General features: G+C 29.2%; 1 protein-coding gene across 1 annotated transcript in view; it reads left to right on the forward strand.

Moving 5' to 3' along the window:
* Positions 1-664: 664 nt before the first annotated feature.
* LOC111031130 (serine/threonine-protein kinase SIK2-like) overlaps positions 665-20,896 on the forward strand; it is a 30,460-nt gene continuing 10,228 nt past the window's right edge. The window contains exons 1-7 of the mRNA XM_022310946.1: positions 665-1,206; positions 8,636-8,752; positions 10,585-10,648; positions 18,089-18,204; positions 18,273-18,443; positions 18,694-18,817; positions 20,284-20,486. Coding sequence (XP_022166638.1) covers positions 1,096-1,206; positions 8,636-8,752; positions 10,585-10,648; positions 18,089-18,204; positions 18,273-18,443; positions 18,694-18,817; positions 20,284-20,486 — 906 coding nt within the window. The 5' untranslated portion in view covers positions 665-1,095. The remainder of the gene's footprint in view (positions 1,207-8,635; positions 8,753-10,584; positions 10,649-18,088; positions 18,205-18,272; positions 18,444-18,693; positions 18,818-20,283; positions 20,487-20,896) is intronic.

A 20,896-nucleotide genomic window follows, 5' to 3' on the forward strand; every position in this document is an offset into this window, starting at 1 on the left:
AATTTTACTAATATTGTTATACAAATCATACTTTGTAAAATATATGTTGTGAAATTCATACATTCATTGCAGAATCTAAAATATGAAAATCTTTGAAACCAGACTGGTTGTTTACTATCCAATGAATGATTGTTGTTGTATAATATATTGTATGATAATTATATAGGTAACGTAAATAAGAATAACACTGCAGAGAAATCCGTTATAAGCCTTAACCCAAAACATGAGGATTCTTGAGACAGCTTAAACCTTTAAACTCGTGTTTTTTTATTGGTACCTACATCGTTGGTTATAAAAAATACGATTCGGCGTAAGAGATATAATAAATCTGTTGACCCTTCCGCGTTGTACCGCTATAACGCTCAAACGGTGCACTTATCATAATACGGTACCTATATCACACTATTTACCACGGACAGCTGCTGGTATAGTGGTTCAGTGGTGTGGTTATATAAATCGTATACCTAGCGGTTAAGTTGCGTCTATAATTCAATTTTCTGGGCACAGTCCGAAAAGACGGTGCACCGTTTACCTGACGGCCGCACGCCGCCGCCGCCGCCGCCGCCGCAACCGCGTATTATAGTTGCGCTTTCCGCCGCTCAAGCGCCCAGCCTACACGCTTTGACGTCACAGACGCGCGCCGGCGGGGATGACGACGGGCATACGCGAAAGCGGCACCGGCGCGCGCGTCAGCCGGCCACCGCAGAGCACTGCCGGTGATCCGCGCCTCAGCGCATTCATAATATTATTGCTGTCCCGTCCCGGTCCCGCCGCTCATGCCGTGTCGCATGCCGGGCAACATTGTCATAACCACCATCGTTAGGATATTATACTCGTGAACACGCGGGGCCGACCCGTCGGTGTCATCGCGGCAACAATAACAATATATTGCAAATTTGCAATATTGTGTAAAACAATAACAACCGCCGTTATGCGGACCGCGTCGGGTTATCGCCGTAGCATCGGCGGTAGCAGCAGCGCCGCGTCGTCCGCGTCGCGTATTGCCTGGGCCACAGGACGTTCAATCGCCGTCCCCCGCAACAGGGCGGCGTAACTGCTCTGCCGAACCACACCACCGACTGCCGGCGACACGCGATGATGGACTGCAAACCGGACACTATCGGGTTCTATACCATCGACCGGCGCATCGGCAAAGGCAACTTCGCCGAGGTCCGGTTGGCCACGCACCGGCTGGTCAGGAGCGAGGCAAGTGGACAATAAGCACACATCACTATATTATTCACTCGCTCTGCGTATTGGTGCGATACCGTTAAGATAATGAAATAAATCGCGATTCCCCGGCAAGGTTTCGATGGTACCACAAAATATTATACAGGCGCAATTTTAATTTGTTTTTTTTTTTTGGGGGGGGGGGGGTTTGAGGGTCTTTATGTATACGGGGGAATAATTATTCTTTACATTGCAACCAAACATATGTACCGTGTAACGGCATATTAAAATCCTATATGCACTACAATTATGTCTCTGCAGTGTATAATATTCTTCAACCCGTTGCGTTTACCGTGGTACCTGTAGGCTATAATGCTATATTACTACCTATTTGCATCTAAGAATGTAAAAAAAACGAATTTGAATCAAACGCTCTGAGCTTAGAACCGAAGAGTCAAAATATTCTTGAAAAAATTAGACATCAGTGGGCTTTGTGCATTACTAATAAAGTCCTTCGGTCTCGGATAGGTATAACACGTTAACGTCATTAACAATAACATAATGATAATTAATTATATATATTTGTTTGTCACATATGTATACAAAAAAATGTATGTTCCTATTCCTATATTATAACGAGTGTATTAATGCTAACTGCATGTTAACAACATGTTCTATGCATTAGTAGTGAGGAGCTGGAGAAAATGTTGTTAAATGCATGTAATATGTGTAATTTTATATTTATGTACAAATGGTAATATACAAATTACTAATATGACGTAACAGTTAAGAGGGCGTAGGAACTTAAAAACATAATATAGCCAGTGGTGAACAAACGGGGAAGGGGAGTTTTGGGATTACCCCCACCCCTAAAAAAAATTCAGGTCTTAGTGCGCCAGCGAGAGCATAGCATCCACGGCCCCGCCGGTCCATTAGGCTTAAATGATTCAGTTCCAAAATTTGAAATTTGAAATTGCGCCTGTACAAATACAGTGAAATACACCTCCTAATGGCTAATATGCTACATATACTGCACACGCGAGTGGACGATGATAGTACTATTATTATTTTATTTGATATGTATATTTTTACTGTCATTAAACTGTTCGTTTCCGTCATTATTATCATATGGCACGCATATAATGTAGGTAGATGCGTCATGTGTACCTATAGTCTATAGGTACTCTATAGAATATACTATATTGTTATAGAGTATATTACGCAATGCTCACATTTATTGTTCCATTTGTAGGAAGGAATTTAAATAATAAATGCGTGGGTGGTTGCTGAAAGTGCTTTGTGATAAAACCAGAATTATATATTTATATATGTTTATTTACAGTTCAATCTTTAAACTTTTATTACACACTTTCAGATAATATGTATATTGTATAATCTAATCAAATCTATACATGTTACACTATAATAATACTAATGAATGAATGACAATAATATATAACTAATAAAAATGAAATATAATAAATAATATCAATAATAGATATTATATATTTATATGGTAATTATACAAATCAATTTAAATTTTTTAATGTCTAATCTTTAAAACAAAGTGTTTGATATCAAAAAAATAAATTAATATATGTATATTGTATAGGTACTTTTGTTACATTCATACAATCATACATAATAATAGCTACGAATTAAGTCATTATAGGCATCTATTTTTTAGATTTTAAGTACTATACATTGAAGAATGTGTATATTATGTTCTCGATAAAAAAGTCCAGAACAATGGTTTTTATTTAATTCACTACCAGTTCTCAAACAATACTAATAAATTAATTATAATAGCACCCTCGTGGAAGTTAAATATTTGAAACTTTTTACAAAATTGTTTTCAATATTTTCTATTGCAAGTTTACAATGATGATATTAATGTATCACATAATATAATGACATTTTTAAAACACTAAAAAATGTGTTCAGAAAACACTATATTTCATTGTACAACCAATAATTATACTCGATATCGCATATAGGTAATTTAAAATTTAATTTGTTAGTTGTTACTATAGTAGAAAATAAAGGTGAAATAAAAAATAAAAAAATAAACTTAAATATAATGGATATACTGTATACATATAAATTATACCGTCTAATTAAATTCACATTTCAAAAGTAACTTCAAGTGAATCAATGTATAAAACTTGTAATTTAAACTTTATTAGATGTTATTACGTTTTTAAAGGTTACCTGTATTAATACCTATCTACTTTGGTTATTAAAATATAAAATTTAAATAGGTACCAGTTAATTAAAACATACTTTAATCAACTTAACTCTCTATAGTTTATAAATTTATATAATATTTATGCATTTTATAATAATATTAAATTACTTTTCTTGTAAAAGTTAATTATTATGGAGTGCATTATTATGGAACTTATTTTTCTTTTGAATTTGCGTATAGTAAGTCCTATGAGCATAATATTATATCGACGTTGGTAGGTACCTATACTATTACTTATTAATAGTTTTTAATGTTTTAATTATTTAAAATTTAAAATGTTGATTATAAAATTAATATCTCCTCTTTTCATTCACTCTCCTTACTTAACAATAAATTATAAGATCACATATTTACTTTTATTTGGATAGTTTATGTGAATTTTTAATGTACTTAATTGATTTGTGTGTATATTTTAATATGGGTATTGTATTTTTGATACCTATTAAAATTCATAAAAAAAGATTGGTTGAATTTTAATGACGATACTATTCTATTCTCACGAATATTTACTCATATTTAAAAATAATTTATTATAAGAGTATCTATAGCATATTTTTACGGTCACATTACAAAATTGTCCCCAGAGGAAAATATTATTCATCACCGTTAATACTTATGTAATACTATAGTTGTATAAATTAAATGAGTTGGGATATAAATATATAATAGAAGCTTTTTTGAGCCTGTCGGCTAACACTTAGAGTAGAATCTAGATATTTTTTAAACAGTAAAAATTATAGGTAAAATATCACGATAGATTATATTAAAACTTAAATATATATATTGAAAGTAATCAACCAGTTACTACTTAATAAACTAGTTACTTAGAAACCTATAGGTACTCGAAAACATATTGAACGTCATCTAACTATTTACTTTTCATAATTATTAAATTTAAAATTTACTTGTCATTATTAAGATTATAAAATTATTCTTAAATAATTAAAAATATTTTAATATATGGCTGTGCAAAGACATTTAAACTGTCTAGTCTTTGACAAAAACATTTTTACTCAACAATAAATAATGTATCATTATTTTAAATACTAATATGATTAAAAAAACCTTTAATTTTTCCAAAATATATTTTCCGGTTCACGGTACAAAAAAAATTACTGTACTTATATTTAATACAATATTTCAGCCTAACAAAACTGCAGTAAATATCATTTTTCCTCAACGTATTTTAGGTTTTGTATTATTATTTTTGTGTTTAAATGTGGTAGTAATATTTTTGCTTACATTTTTCCAACTATATGTACACCTACACACAGGTTTGTCTAAATGATTTAAGATAAGGGTAATAATTATCATAATTATCAAAGCATCTTTAAGCGCATGACAATTGTTTTTATATTTTTATCTTAAATTTATATTTTGCATAGAATATACAGTATTACGATAAAAGTATTAAATGAGTGGGATGGAGATGTGGATTTATGTCGCCCCTTAACTACATTTGTGTATACTTTCAGTACTATGTAAACATGAGTTCCCGAAGTGTTGTAAGCATTATAAAAAAAGCCATCAATGTCACTATAGTTTAATCAACAATAGCATTAAGCAAAGATAAAGCTCGAAATTGAAAATGATCTTTTTTATACGATTGGACAAAATAATTTTTTCTAGAAATTATGGAACTTGATTTTTAGTTTTCAAGATTTTCGACTTTTATGAATCAAAATATTTGATGATGGACAAACATATTAATTTATTATTATTCTTCGCCTGTCGGAGTAAGTAAATAATCTGGATTTCTAGTAAGAATTATATTCCATTTGTAATATTTGAACAAATTAAAGTGTACAACATATAGACTAATGGATCATAATATTATATATACAATTATAAACCGTAACATATAATGTTGGATCTAAAGTCAGTTTTTCTATGATTTGTTTTAATATGCCTAGATGATGTAGATGATTAAAAATGTCTAGTACAATAAAAAACAAATATCAATTTTCTATATTCTGACCTTTGGAGTTATACAAAAACGAGATACTTGTCAATTAAAAGAAACCTAGAAAAGGGTATACGATAGAATTTCATTATAAGTACCTATTGAAAAATAAATGAAATGGTAAATTACATTCAAGCTTCATTTAATAATACGGCAGAAATTCGATATTTAATTTTAAGTGATACCATTATTTGTTCAATACATTTTTATCATCATAAATTATTAACATACGTCAATTTATTTTTAAATGTACTACCTTGTTCGATATGGGTGTACTTAATAGTATATAATATATAAATATATACCTATATAGATATATAAATACTAAGATACTTATACCTAGTTAAATTATAACATATTATATAGTGTGTATTAATAATTCTACTTAATATTTGTAAAAAAACTGAAATAATGATACAAGTGTACAACATTCAAAATGTGCTAATTATTAGGAATAAAAATAAACAATAGTATCTTTACCTAATGATAAAAACTTGTAGTGAAGTGGCAGGGCAGTAGGAATGTAGGAATAGCGGGTAAAGACGTTAGATGAAACAAAAGCATGCGAATTGGGTACGTCCAGTTTAGTTTTAAATAATATTATTATTCATAAACATAACTTTCACTTCAACTTTCAATGTTAGAATTTTTAACCATCATAATTTGGTGGAATAATTTTTTTTAATTCATGACAATTTAAAATTTTTTACGGCATGGTAAAACTTGCGTGACCAATAAATCGAACCACGTCATTGGTTGTTTTGCACGTGAGACGTTTTACCAGAGTGACGTAAAAGCTACGATTTCGTACGTACGAGCGCGGTACATGCGGCAAAAAACATTTCTAAATATATAATAGCACTATGTGAATCGCCAAATCGCCACTATTTGTTTGTGTGTATAGAACTTATGTGTATATATATAGTATAAGCCTTCCACATTCCACAGAATATGAGCTTTGGGGGGTTTTAGTTATGGGTTGTGTGCACGAAGAATTTCATTGAATTGTTCAAGCTTTCAGTTTGTCAATATGCGCAATATACATAACCTACTTTTTCTAACTATTTGACGAACTATAATCACTAGCTACGGAAACGTGGTAGTTGTATAACTTTTAATTTGAAAATGCATAACATTTTTTCATGATGAGCAGATGAGGTTAGGATGATATCGTACATAATTTAAAAACATTAAAATGGGAGTATTTTAATCTTGTTTTAGCATGTTTGAAACAGTTAAGTATCGTCATAGCTTTTAAAATTACTCGTGAAAAAGGTTGGAAGAATGTAACCTTATGTAGTTATAGTATGTGTTTTGTGGCTTGTTTAAGATATTGTTTAAATAGAATCATAAACTCATTAAACTTTATTTCTTTATTTTTTCATGTCTTAATTGTGGTATGAAAAAGAAAATAATGAATACTGAAAGTATATTTTAAATGTATAGTGAATGATTATTAAAAGTTAAAACTAAAATAATAATTATTGTAAACTTAAAATGTAGGTATTAAATTTAATACAAATTGATTACCGTGACCGTATAGTAATCGTAATTCCAATTGTACTTCCGTAGAGTATGAATAAATTTTAAATTTTTGTTTTAACTATAAAAATCTAAAATAGCTTATGTTGCCAATTCTAAATTTTGGCTATAAATTAATAATTTTATTTTTAGATTTTGATTCGCTTATAAATATATTGAATATTACTTAAATTACAAGTCATTTAACCCTCGTAGTTTGTACAGTAACATTTTTATTTTTTAAAATTAAAAATATACATTTATTTTTTATGTAAGTATTTTGTTTTATTTTAGTATTGATGCCAGAGTTATCTTAACGTTGTATTTATTTGGAATGTTGACGTATACACTAACCGAGACCAGAGTGCATTATATGTATAGGTATGTGAGGATATTATTTCAACCCACACTAGGTATTTATTTATGAGGTTTGAACTACATTAAATCTAATATTATCTATTATTATATTGTTCATAGTATCTTTTGTATACAGCCTGACCCCCGAAGAGTATTAAGATTTTCAAGTAAATTTTTAGTTTAAAATTGATTAAGTTTGAATTGTCTTTAATTTTTTAACTAAAGAAATTAAATATATAGATACTAGATATTCTATGCTTTAGCTAGTTAATAAAACATATTATAGAATTCAATAATGAAATTATACATGGCAATAAAAAATTACATGATATAAGAGTGAGTTGGTACCTACAATAAATATTAAATTGTATTGTTATTTTTTTGCGTGTAATATTTTCTCAATCTCGCTGTGTATTGTTATTTAAATATTGTATGAACTATAATGTCTCCGAATGAAATTGAATATTATTTGATATTAAAATTGTGTTTTATATTTAGTCATGGATAGTTTATAATGATTGAAGCGTAAACATACAATAGTACAAAATAATTTAAAAGTAGGTACGCGCAAACAAAAATGTAATATAGTCTGTAGATAATATTAATAACAGTTAATGATTTGGTAATGGAATGGGTACATTATAAATTGAATTAAATGTAGGCAAATACTAAATGTATAATAATGATAAACTATAATGTATTTTTTTGGCATCATTATACAATGGAATCTCGATAACTCTAATATCTATAAGTCGAATTTTCGATGATTCGAAGGAATATCTATTTTAATATGTATATGCAATTTTTTCTATAACTCGTATTTTCGATACCTCAAATTTTATATTCGACCCCGATTGATTCGAGTTATCAAGGTTCCACTGTAATTAGGTAATGCAGTGGCATACACACAGGGAGGGGGGTTGGATGCTAAGCCCTCCTTTGGTATTTTCTTACCATATGTAATTGTATCTATACCACTGTGGTATGAGTATTAGACTTTTGTCTATTTATTTTATAAAAGAAAGTGTAAATCAAATTTTGTAACTTTTTATAAACAAATAAACAGCACCATTAAGTAATTATACTTATTGATAGTTTAATAGGAAAAAATGATATACAAATATGTGATAAAAAAACATAATGATAATTTTATGTACATTCATTACATACTCAATTTTAAATATTTATATTTTTATATTAGTTATATTGCTTACATTATTGAAAAAAAGATGTATATCTAAGATTAAGACTGATAAATATGTTTTTGGCAATTGGTATTGGTTTTTACGATTTATGTACACGATAGTTATTTTGTTTGAAAAATGTGTGGGTAATGGGTGTATATTTTGATGACTTATTTTATTTGGGTTTTTCAGGTTGCTATAAAAATGATCGATAAAAGGAAATTGGATGCAGTTAATCTGGAAAAGGTTCACCGTGAAGTAGATATTATGAAACAGCTGGACCATCCTCACATCATTAAACTATATCAAGTGGGTAAAATAAAATGAAAATCTATTTTTTAAATAATGTGAGGTTTTCTGCAAATAAATGTCCTTGTTTTTGAATGTATTGTCTTGGCATCTAACTATTAAAACCTATGCTGATTATACTTTTTTAGGCTTTATTATACAGTAAGTAATTTAACTTGAAAATTACTATTAAAATTACTATTCAGTGCCATATTATAATATATTGAAGTAAACCGTTTCCTGTTAATTAATGTCCGCCGATTTATCCCATCTTAATCTCCATTAAACATTTTTAACACTGTAATTTTGAAGGTTTTTATCAAGTATAAAATACAGATCTAAAATTGTATTCAATCATAATAACTATTTTATTTTCTGTAACCAATATCAATCCTATAATAAACAAAAATATATTATTTGTTCATGAGCTAAATATCAAATCTATGTGTTCAATCCCTTAAAATCCAAATGATTTAAAATTCTTTCTTATTTCATGCGCCATTTCCTGAGAATTTCAAGTCGATAGCTATCATAATTAAGGCTGTGCGTTGATTATGAATCTGTCAGGACTTTTTCTTTTATATAATATACATATATATATATATATAGATTAAAAATTACAATATAAGTTCTGAAAACCCCATTTTTATTTTCATATTTGTAGTATAAAAGACTTGGAATTATAATATTTTCACCTATGGTTGTAATTTTTTAATTATGAAATTTAAATAATATTTCTTATTAATTATTTGAATGGAGTACCTAAACTAAAAAAATTCAAAATGTTGTTCATTGCAGATGTAATCAATTTACTCACAAAAAATGAATACTTTTAGTATTTACAACCTACAAACCTCGCTAACTTTTAAAGAAAATTATTATATAATATGATAAATGTATAAGCTAATGATCTTAAATCACCTAAAATAAATATTATTTATACCTCTCTAAAAATTAATTTATAAATATAAAGGCTATATTGTCATTTAGGTATCATGATAATACATTTCAATTAAGCTTTGAGCAGTGATTTACATTTTAATCTCCGGGTAACATAGGTATCTTATACTCATGTTGAGAGATAATTTTTTATTTCTTAGAACACAGAAAAAACACTTTATTATGGAAGGGAGTAGATTAAACTCACTACGACTGAATAAAGTCTTCAGTGAAAATCACAATTACTGATTTTCTAATAAACTTAAGGATTGTTTTGACTCCGTTAAAATTACGGTTGAAAATAATATTATAATATTCGTTGGTGGCTTGGTGTGGTTAGGCCTATACTCTGCGTTCGAGCTCTAAGTGTACACACCAGCCGAAGTTGCTAGCTCCCGGACGGATGACTTGGATGACTTTTTAGTTTTTAGCAACAAAATTCTTGCCACACATACAATACTCATTTCAAACCAACCGTTTCTCCTCCCCTCCCCATAAACAGTTAATGGCCACAGTTACCGGGTCTAAGATCAATAAAAAAATATATATTTATTTGATGTTAGGATTATTTAATATTAGGATAATTTTATTATTATTAGATACTCCGATACTCGATAGGTTATTATTTAGTTTGGACTTAATGTATGGGCACAAAAGTATATTGTAGATTCCTACACATCATTACAAATCTAATTCAAAATTAATCCAGAAATAAAATAATTATTTTAAACTTTTGTTACTTACAGTACCTAATACCTATAAATTATGAATAGGGTTAAACATTTCCGCGAAACAAAGTTATCGGTGTATTTAAATAATTAAGCTAGTTAGAACGAGTTTAAACAGCTAACTATTAAAAGGAATAATATATTTATATATATTTAAATCAAATAATTAATTATTGTTGAAAATAGGTTATGGAATCAAAAGATATGATATATATTATTTCGGAATATGCCAGCCAAGGAGAAATATTTGGTAAGTAACAATCATTTTGACGTAATAAGATAGTGCATCTATAGATTATTTAAGGAATAATGTAATACTATTTATTTGTTTTAAAATTGTAAGAATAATAATTAATAGGGATGATTTATTAAAAATTGTTTTTAAAGTTTTCTTTAATACAACGATTTAACTCATTATTGATTATTTAATATTTTTTTGAACATTTTACATTATAATAAACAATAAAAATTAATAATCTTATATAAATATTGTTTAGCTCACAAATAATCTACTATTAATTTGATTAAAGTACAGAGATTTTAAGTGCTATAAGAATATAACAGAAACTTTACTAAGTCGTGTCCTTTCTATGTCATTGATAATAATAAATAGGTATGCGTTTTACATATTGATAAACAACAGGTGTATTCAACCACCCTGACCAATTATGAGTATTGTATTTTTATTATGCTATGACTCAAGTATTCACTATAGTACAATATAATTAGCATACTATTTTCATGTAACACTAGTTCAAATTTACACGAAAAAGCAGAATCATTATTGTTAGTTGATATTTGGAATAATACCGCGAAAGGCGAAAGCTTAAATAAGAACTATAAATTGTTATCGAACAAAACCTTGAATATTAAAATGAATTATATTTAATGTCTTATTATCTACTGGCCACTAGGTATCTGGTATCTACTTAATCGTGGATATAACCAACGACTATTGTCTGTAATATTATGATTATGCTATCGCTATGATTTAATTTTTGTTATATTTTAGTTGAAATGTAATTCACGTTGAAAATATTTATTTTATTTTATGGAAATATTAAAATGCATAACATTACTTTGGAATTGTCTTGGACATATAGTGGATAACCCCGGGAGGTTAAAAAATATGAGATTACTGGTGGCATTAATAGTTACTGGAGTTTGAGATTTAAAGTAAAATTCACATTCAATATTATTTTTTAAATTGCAACTTCTCTAACATTTACGAGTTTACTGTTTAAAACTTTTAAATTTGAAAATAGACTATGCTTGTAGCAGACAAAAATACTAATAGCCATTTATAATATGCCTCGTATACATATTGAGACAGTATGTAATGCCTAACAATATTGCACATAATTATGTTTGGGTGATAAATACGGTCGAATAAAACGTATATCAATTAACCACGTATTAATTCTCAAAAATTGATATTTTATATCAACAAATACAGTCTTAAAATTCTGCACCATTTAATCGAAGAATTACCTCTTTAAAGGGTTATAAGGCCCTTTATTTACCCAACTAGACTCGATTTCCAATCGTAACTTAACATAATATAGGTATATAACTTATGAAGGTTTTTCACCGGGTAAGAAAGTGTTAACAGAAAAGAAAACATGTGCCTGTATAGCAAGTACAAAGTACTTAAATTAAATAAGTCTTATTTTCAAGGTTTTTTTTATTGATTTTAGAGAAATGTATATCAAATAATATATAATATGTGTGATTTAGGAGGCATATTAAACCCTTTTAATATTATAATTTAGGTACTTGTTATCACATTAAACTAAACGTATTAGTTGTTCCATTGTAGACCACATAATACTAAAAATTAGGTTAATTTTGTTTTTATTCCGAAGTTGTTCATAAATCGTAGGTAGGTACATATAAAGGAGCTTTATTATAGTGCCCACCACAACAAATTCCTATATTCACCACTGAATATGTGTGATGTTTATTTTCAAATAATGTTACATATGTATGATAAAATAAATACAATATTTTATTTTAATTTATTTTTATCTTTTATTTTTACTGTTCATTTTTAATTTTTATGTTTTATTATTTTAATCAATTATTATTATTATGAGTACTTTAATTTCTCTAATACGAGGTTATCATCAGTGTTGAATTTGGCCATTATACTCCATATTTTTTTTTATTGTAATTGATTGTATTTAAATGTATACACTGACGGCCAAAAAATATTATTATTACATTTAAAATCTGATTTCTGGAGTATTAGAATACGAGCCCTGTTCCCAAAATGTGTTAGTAAAAATTATAAAATGTCTATACTAATGTACTATACCATAAAAAACCAATGATATGGTTTTGTGGCTTCATGTATCAACATTTAAAAATAAATGATTGAAGCTATTGCTGAGGAGTTCCTACATTGTGGTTTTCGGTGGTTTCTTTAGAAAAAACTATACTACACACTGTAAAATATGATATTATACAGCCATCTATAGATATATTATAACATTATGTTCAACATATTATTATTTAATATTGCAGTAAAATCCGCTATCGAAAAAACACAAAAGTCGACGGTTTCTGGTGCTAAATACATATATATATATAAACTAAAAAAATATATATTTTGATATCGAAAAGAAATCTCATAACTAACTCGTTTTGGCTGTTTTTCACAACTGATAAAAAAAAAAATATATATATAAGCATTTATGTATTCTCCGCATCCCTCCTAATATAGTACCCTACGCGCATTGTGCGTGTGTTGCATGGTTTAACGGCTTAGGTACACAGGGTGAGCTTTTCGCAGTGAAGTACGTTCATTTTCTCGGTCAAAGTTTTGTGTTTTTGGACAAATGTTTTTGCACAGTTTAAAGCAGCCAAATAGTTTCAACTCATTTTTATTATCTACATTCTTTTATTTTTTAAATAATCACGATTCTTTAGATTTTTAAATTATATTCTTTAATAACATTTTTGTTATCTGATGGCGGATATTATTAGGTGTGTAGGTACCTATATTAGTTCATAGCACTCGTGTAAAAATGTCAAATTTTTGAAACAATAATATTTTTATATTTGTAATTTATAAACATTTAAAGTTTATATTGACGAGCGCGTGGTAGCGTTCCACCAATGTCGAAGTGTAACCGTTAGTGGTGCAACCCTTCTTTTCCTTCATATTATATTACCTGTTAGACGATTAAAAAAAAAAAAACTACTGCTCAAACAAAATACGATTCCTTTAAAATAATCGCTCTGTATAATATAATAGTGTCGTATATATATATTAAATTGCACGGTGAAAGTGTAAAATGCGCAGTCGGTGGTGGTGACGAGGTGTAAGACGACGGGAGAGCTTTTGGTACGGATACGTGGACTACGGCGGTGGTCGCGCATCGTCGTCGGTGGCGAGGGCGGTGCGGGAGGGTTGGGCAGCCAGCCAGCGAGCGAACGAGCGATCGAGCGATCTAGCGACAATCGTTACACACACACACACACACACACACACACGTACAATTTACGCGCGCAAGCGCCCGCCCGCTTATTTGTACATGTACGAAACAGCAACTAAAGAGAGCGCGTACTATAGAGAGCTTATTGATCGCGTGCGAGCGGTGGCGACCGGCTTCAACGCACCGCTGCCGGTTGCTCTGTACGCCCTCGCCGCCGCCGCCGCCCGGCACGTAATGCGTCGACCCCCGAAAGTGTAACGCGTACAACTACAACAGCCGCCGCCGGTGTGTTGCGTTTTTCCCGTCCCGCGCAGTGTTGTCATCATCGGCTGGGCGGCCGATACGATGCGAAATGCACCGGCGTCGCCGTGATCATATTACACATAATATAATATATAATATACCTGTATAATACGACAGTATACATAGTACGAGTGTACGACAGTACCGCAGACTTCATGTACAATATAATATCGTATAGATTATGTGTAGGTACGAGCTATGTGTGCTCGACACTCCCGAAGACCTGCGAGTTTTCGAGTGACGCGATACCGTCATAATAATTTGATTACTTTTTGACTTTTGTCCGAACGGACTTCTATTATAAGTCACTAAAATAATATAACGCGAGTTATTCGATTCACTGACGACTGACCTTATGCGGCTAAACAGTTAAAAAAAAAAAAATTTAAATAATAATAATATAAAAGTGACACTTTATTGCGTCATTGCTTTGCATATTCGCCCAATCTATAATACCCATATCACTTGCAGGTAAGGGGAGGGGGACTCGTATAGATATTATTTCGAATTATGTGCGACTCCCATTCACGATTGAGCGACAGTCTATATATTATAATATATTGCCATATAGCCGTGTATAGGTTACGTTTGTACGAACTTCGCTTAAGTTGTTGAACATAATATTGTTGAATCGAATGGTTTGTTAATATTGAGTCTCGTACGATGATATCGCTTAAAATCTAAATCACAGCATGATTTTCAGCCTTTCGCCCCCCGCGTCGAAAGAATAAGAATTCTTTTAATTTTGTCAGCGGCTTATCGATTTTTTTCCACATAATTTCTGCAGCAGGTAAATGCAGGAATATTTTTGGCACTCTAGTACAGTAGGTAAGTAGGTGACGGAAAATGGTGCCACACCGCGCACTGTACCAATTAATTGACCATGCTGTTTGATTATGTATATAAGCTCCTATAATATATAATATATATCATATTATATATTTATACAGATCGTTTCATAATGCTTTACAATAATCTATCCATCAATATTTTTTTTCTAATAGCTACATTTTAAATTTTATTTGGATAATTAGTGCCCACTCTATAAACTATAGTTATGAGAGCACAAACTAACTCAATTTCACGAATTTTTTTTTAGTTTATTATTTCTGTTTTTACGGATTTCCGACGAAAACGGCAGTAGTTTAATCTTACTATGGCATAGAACTTCTTTGGTCGATTTTGCCGAATTCAGCCTGCTTTGCTGGCCAGAAAAACAGTAACACCACATTGAAAAATTTTTGTAAAATTGAGTTACATCCTTCTTTGTAGAAGGTGTGGAACTATTATACTTCACAGTAGTTTTTGGTTATGTTGACTCCAAATAAAACATTTTAAATGTTTAAAAACCTGAGATACACAATTTAAAGAGCTACGTAATTTATGTAAATATTTTAAAAGTTTAATTACTAATTTTCATTAAGTATTCAAATACTTAGTTGCAAGAGGCGCGAGGCAGAAAGCAGATAAACGAGAATACCTATAAAGTTGAATAAACACGCGAGACAATCTGCAGTATATTATAATACATTTCCTAGACTTATTTTATGTAGCTATATTTTACTAAAAATATCTTTTACATTCTTTGAACATTTTTGAAATATTAGCTAAACGAACAAAATTTTAATGCTGTCGTCGATGAACAAGAAAACGTCCATGTACATAGAATAATTATCAATAGGTCCGCTGTTGAAATTTGTAGGTACATCATATAATAGCTACCAATTATTTTCAAGTTTCTTGTTAATTGTTACTAAAACGTGTATTCTCATTTTAATAGTAGGCATGTCAGTATGTTACTGTGTACTATGTAGTAAGTTAAACATTTTTCTACTGAATTATGACAAAACCGTTATTACAAGCTTCTTCGGTTTTCTCAAACACTGTCATAAAAATTATATTTATGTTACATAACATAATATGTTTAACCGTATATAATATGGCGTGTTACCTATTTTAGGCTGTTTTGGATCATTATTGTTGTTGGAAACAAAAAAATATAATACTTACTTTATAAAGTTTTGAGCCATAATGAACCATAGAAATCAAATAATATTCAAACTATTCTAAATAAACGTCGATATTACAATAATCAATAAATTGTGTTCAAGACTGCACTTTTCTGTTCGTTCATTCGCACTGTTTTTTTCGTGTTGTTATCGTGAATAGAAAAAAATAATTCTATACCCGTTTTATAGAGTGCAAAAATCGTAATATTTTGTTTTGTAAGATTGTAGAATCTACCAGTGGAACGACTCAAACGAGGAATCATCTATTTAGCATTAATATACAACCGTATTTATCTAACATTATTTAATGATTATTTTAAAACTTCTTTATTGGGGTTCCAGTTTAAAGTGTTCCAAAATGTTAATATAAGGTTGTAGCCATGACAATATTGTTTTTATATATTATATTTTTTTATTGATACAATTTGTGTACTAAAATTTTTTAAACTCGTGTAGTATTACATTTTAATAAAAGAAATTAAAAAAACTTTGTTGATTTAAATAAAATGTAAAATAACAACTTTAAAGCATTGAAAAAAAATACTTAATTTTATACGTAAATACGTTGTACACTAATATGTAGTTAATAATTATAATATTAAAATATTAAATTTGTTATAATGCAATATTATATTCCCAGCTATAAAGTCTATGGCATAAGTATAAACGATAATATTCAATACATTTTTTAAATCTTAACACGTATCAACCATGTATTTTTATGTGTACCTATATACTCGTACTTATAAGTGCTCTATAATTTTAAAAGTTCTATGAATATTCAGCTGTATGGTTTAATTCATTAATTGTAGTAAACAAAGCTAGGTTCGGAAGTTATTATATTTAATACGATAATATATTATTGTTTTCTAGTTTATTACCACAGTACTTACGCAATAGGGTTTTCCAAAAAATAATAATATATAAATTAAATGTAAAGGGAATAGGCAGGTAAAGTCACTATCTATAAATATTTATTTTGTATTGATCGGGAATGGTCTAGCTAAGTTCTAAGCTTAATATTATCGACAGTAGGCGATACAACTTGTTATATGGTTATTAGCTGTCAGTCTTCCGTAATCGCCCACGCTGTATAAAAAGAGAGTACACACACTTTAATAATCAAATTTAAAATTCATATTCATGTGTAATATGTTATTTATTTATAATGTATTCATTACTATTATACAATCGATGAATCAAAATAGATACATCAACTGTTTCTGTTTGTATAACTATATATTTGGTAATAAAAGTACGATAAAATAAACAATAATGTAATACTTAGTCATATTAAATTAGGTAGGTAGATAGGTGGGTAGGTAGGCAGGTAGGTAACTATTATAATCCTAAAATTGCAATTTTATTTGAAAAATGTATAGGCACTAAGTTGGTATTCAACACTGAGTCTATGTCTTTACTGACATAACTATTTTAATAATGATTTTTATAAAAAAACAACTACACGCTGCGTTTTTTTTTATCTACATAAATGTATATATAATTTTAGCTGAAAATGTTTTAGGAATAGAAATCATAATACTATAATAATATATTATAGACATTAAAGACATTAACTTACTATTTTAGTGAAACATTCAAACATTCAGTCTTAAATCAAATTTGTGTTCTTATATAGACTCTTAAAATAAATTGTAACTTATAGTAGGTTAGTACACCTATTACTAAGTAGTAGTGCCTGCTAGTATAAATCCCATAATATTTTTAGTCATTAAATTACGAATCAAACTAATATTATATCGTTTTTATACTTAATTTAAATAGTTTTTATAGAAATATTAAGTTTTTAAATTAATTTGAGGATAAAATAAAAAAATATTCGCACATGTGACACGTATATAATGTTTCATAGTTTTACTATATATCAATTTGAAGATAATTAAATTTTTTCTGTAATATATATTTGTATTTGTGTAGATTACATTGCCAAGTACGGTCGAATGACTGAAGCCGCAGCAAGAAAAAAGTTTTGGCAAATACTCTCAGCGGTTGAGTATTGTCACAACAGACATGTTGTACATAGAGACTTAAAAGTACGGAATTGTTTGATAAAAAAATTAATTATTTTTAGAAAAATATTGATGATTACATTTTTGTATAGGCGGAAAATTTGCTACTTGATGCTAATATGAATATAAAAATCGCTGACTTTGGATTTAGTAATTACTTTACGCCTGGTGAACAGTTGGCTACTTGGTGTGGATCACCCCCTTACGCTGCTCCTGAAGTTTTCGAAGGCAAAAAATATTATGGGCCCGAGATTGATGTTTGGGTAAATGTTTTGAACTATTTACAATTATAATATACTTGACTTAGGCAGTTAGTAGAAAATGTATGGTGCGGATTTCAATAAAAAATGAATAACCACAATATTATTGTTGCTATTACTGCAGATATAACAATTAACAATGTACGTTATTAATTAATTTTACTTACATCAGATTAATGATTATAATGCGTTTATTTATTTATTTGTTTGCAATATATTTTATAATTTTGTTTTGTAAAAAAATATTTTGCAGAGTATGGGAGTCGTTTTGTATGTACTGGTTTGTGGAGCACTGCCATTCGATGGAAGCACGTTGCACTCGCTCAGAGATAGAGTTTTGTCTGGAAGATTTCGTATACCATACTTTATGAGCACAGGTTAGTTGAATAAAATGTATCTAATGATACGTAACATCTTGTCATTTTGTTCCAGAGAAATCTTAGTTTTTTTTTATTTTGATTCGTTCAGATTCGTTTCACGATTACAACTGTAGCGTGACGAAAATTTCAATATGGCACGTTGAGTTAAGCTTGATTTATAAAAAAAAATAAGTTAGAAAAAATGGAGCAAATATAATAAATTATCCTTTGATATCATCAAAATTGATTCACAAAATACTGTCCATAACATCTACATAATTTCCCATGGTTGATTTTCAACTACAGTGTGTAACGTTACTTATCAGTTTATAATATACTTTTGTGTGCCTTATATACCTTGTACCTACCCATTAGATACAAACTATAGAAATTTAAATTGATTACACGCATTTCATATCGTTACTTTTTAGTTTGTAATTTTTAAAAGGTAATGTACCTATACATTATTTTTTTTTATAATTAGTGTTTCATAAACAAATAGGTGCAAATAATATAAAATATATTTTAAATATAGGTGCAATTTCCATCATAGTTTTAGAATAAAACGTTTGAGTTATGACCTAATATAGGTAATAAATAATATTAAGGCGTATAACCTATACGTATAAGCTATAATCGTAGGTAATTGCGTACACCGTACTCACAATTTAAGTTCAAATTTCACTATCCCTTACTTTAATTTTACCATTTTTATTGATAGTAATTTGTTTTTATATTTGTTTCTATTACATTTAAAACCTTGTGTACCTAGTGTTGTGTACTTGTATCTACATATATTTTACTAAGAATACATTTTTAGATTATCACTAAATTTAATTGATAATTTTGTTATAAACCTAAATTGATAAGACAGTATGAAAACAGCCTATATATATGTATTATAATATACAACAAAAATCACTCTAAGCTCCCTATAAATATATTTTGTTTATTTGTTCTTATATATATTATAAATGTTATAGTATTGACGGAGGATCGTTTGGAGATAAACCGACGTTTTTAATTACAGTTGTTGAAAGTTTTTTCTATTCGCAGAATCTCTCCGAACCAAATTTTCATCTGTTGAACATTTGCATAGATAGTCAGAGTGTTAGATTTTTTTCAAAGATTTAAATTATTAAATTATAATGTGAGTGACGTGAAAAATTGAAGGCAACGGCCCCAGGGGAATACTTAAAAGTGTACAGTACGTCAAATTAAACGATTGCGATGACGTAACTGCGTTTGTCATAAATTTTCAAACACAAGAATCCAGTGGTTACGCCAGGTTTTATTTTCACTCCGTGCCGGGTCTGCCCGCGTGGTATGACGTACATGCAATGACGTCACTGCCATTAGCGGCGAAACGATCAATTTTACACAACGGCTGGGTGCCTTGGCCGGCATAAAAAAGAGCACTAAATATTTCAACACGTGAAATGTGAATATATGATAATGGTATTAAATATTAATGCATTTTACAGGTTGTGAATCATTGATACGTAAAATGCTCATATTAGACCCAAATAAAAGGTATACTGTCGAACAGATCAAAAGGCATCCTTGGATGTTGGAAGAAGCGCCGAGACTTTTACCGGGTACGATCGCAGAAATGCCCGCAGAACCTAATGATCAAGTGTTGAGGTTTATGAGCAGTTTGGATATAAATACGACGAGAACTAGACAGGTTAGATTTCTTAGTTATAATGGTGTTCTAACTTAAAAAGGCTGTTTATGAATCATAGATTACATATTTTTATATTTTTCATCTATCATTCGACATAATATTCATTTTTTTAGGTTTGCTAAAAACCTGAAATGACATAAAATTATACATAAAAGCTTTTGTTGCGTATATTAACGGATTTTTCATAGTAATTGGTAATAATTTACTCTGTTAACAAGTCAAGTGTTAATGGGAGCATTCAGCTATACTTATGAATATTTAATTTTTCCATGAATTTTACATATTTTTGACATCACTCACCTATAATTTGGCAAAATCAAGATCAATAGGTTGAAAGCTATTTTTTAAAAGGCGATAGAAATTATTACTACGACATTGACGATTATACATAATTATACATTTATAAACAT

The sequence above is a fragment of the Myzus persicae genome, unplaced genomic scaffold (assembly GCF_001856785.1).
Source record: "Myzus persicae strain clone G006 unplaced genomic scaffold, MPER_G0061.0, whole genome shotgun sequence".
NCBI classification, from domain to species: Eukaryota; Metazoa; Arthropoda; class Insecta; order Hemiptera; family Aphididae; genus Myzus; species Myzus persicae.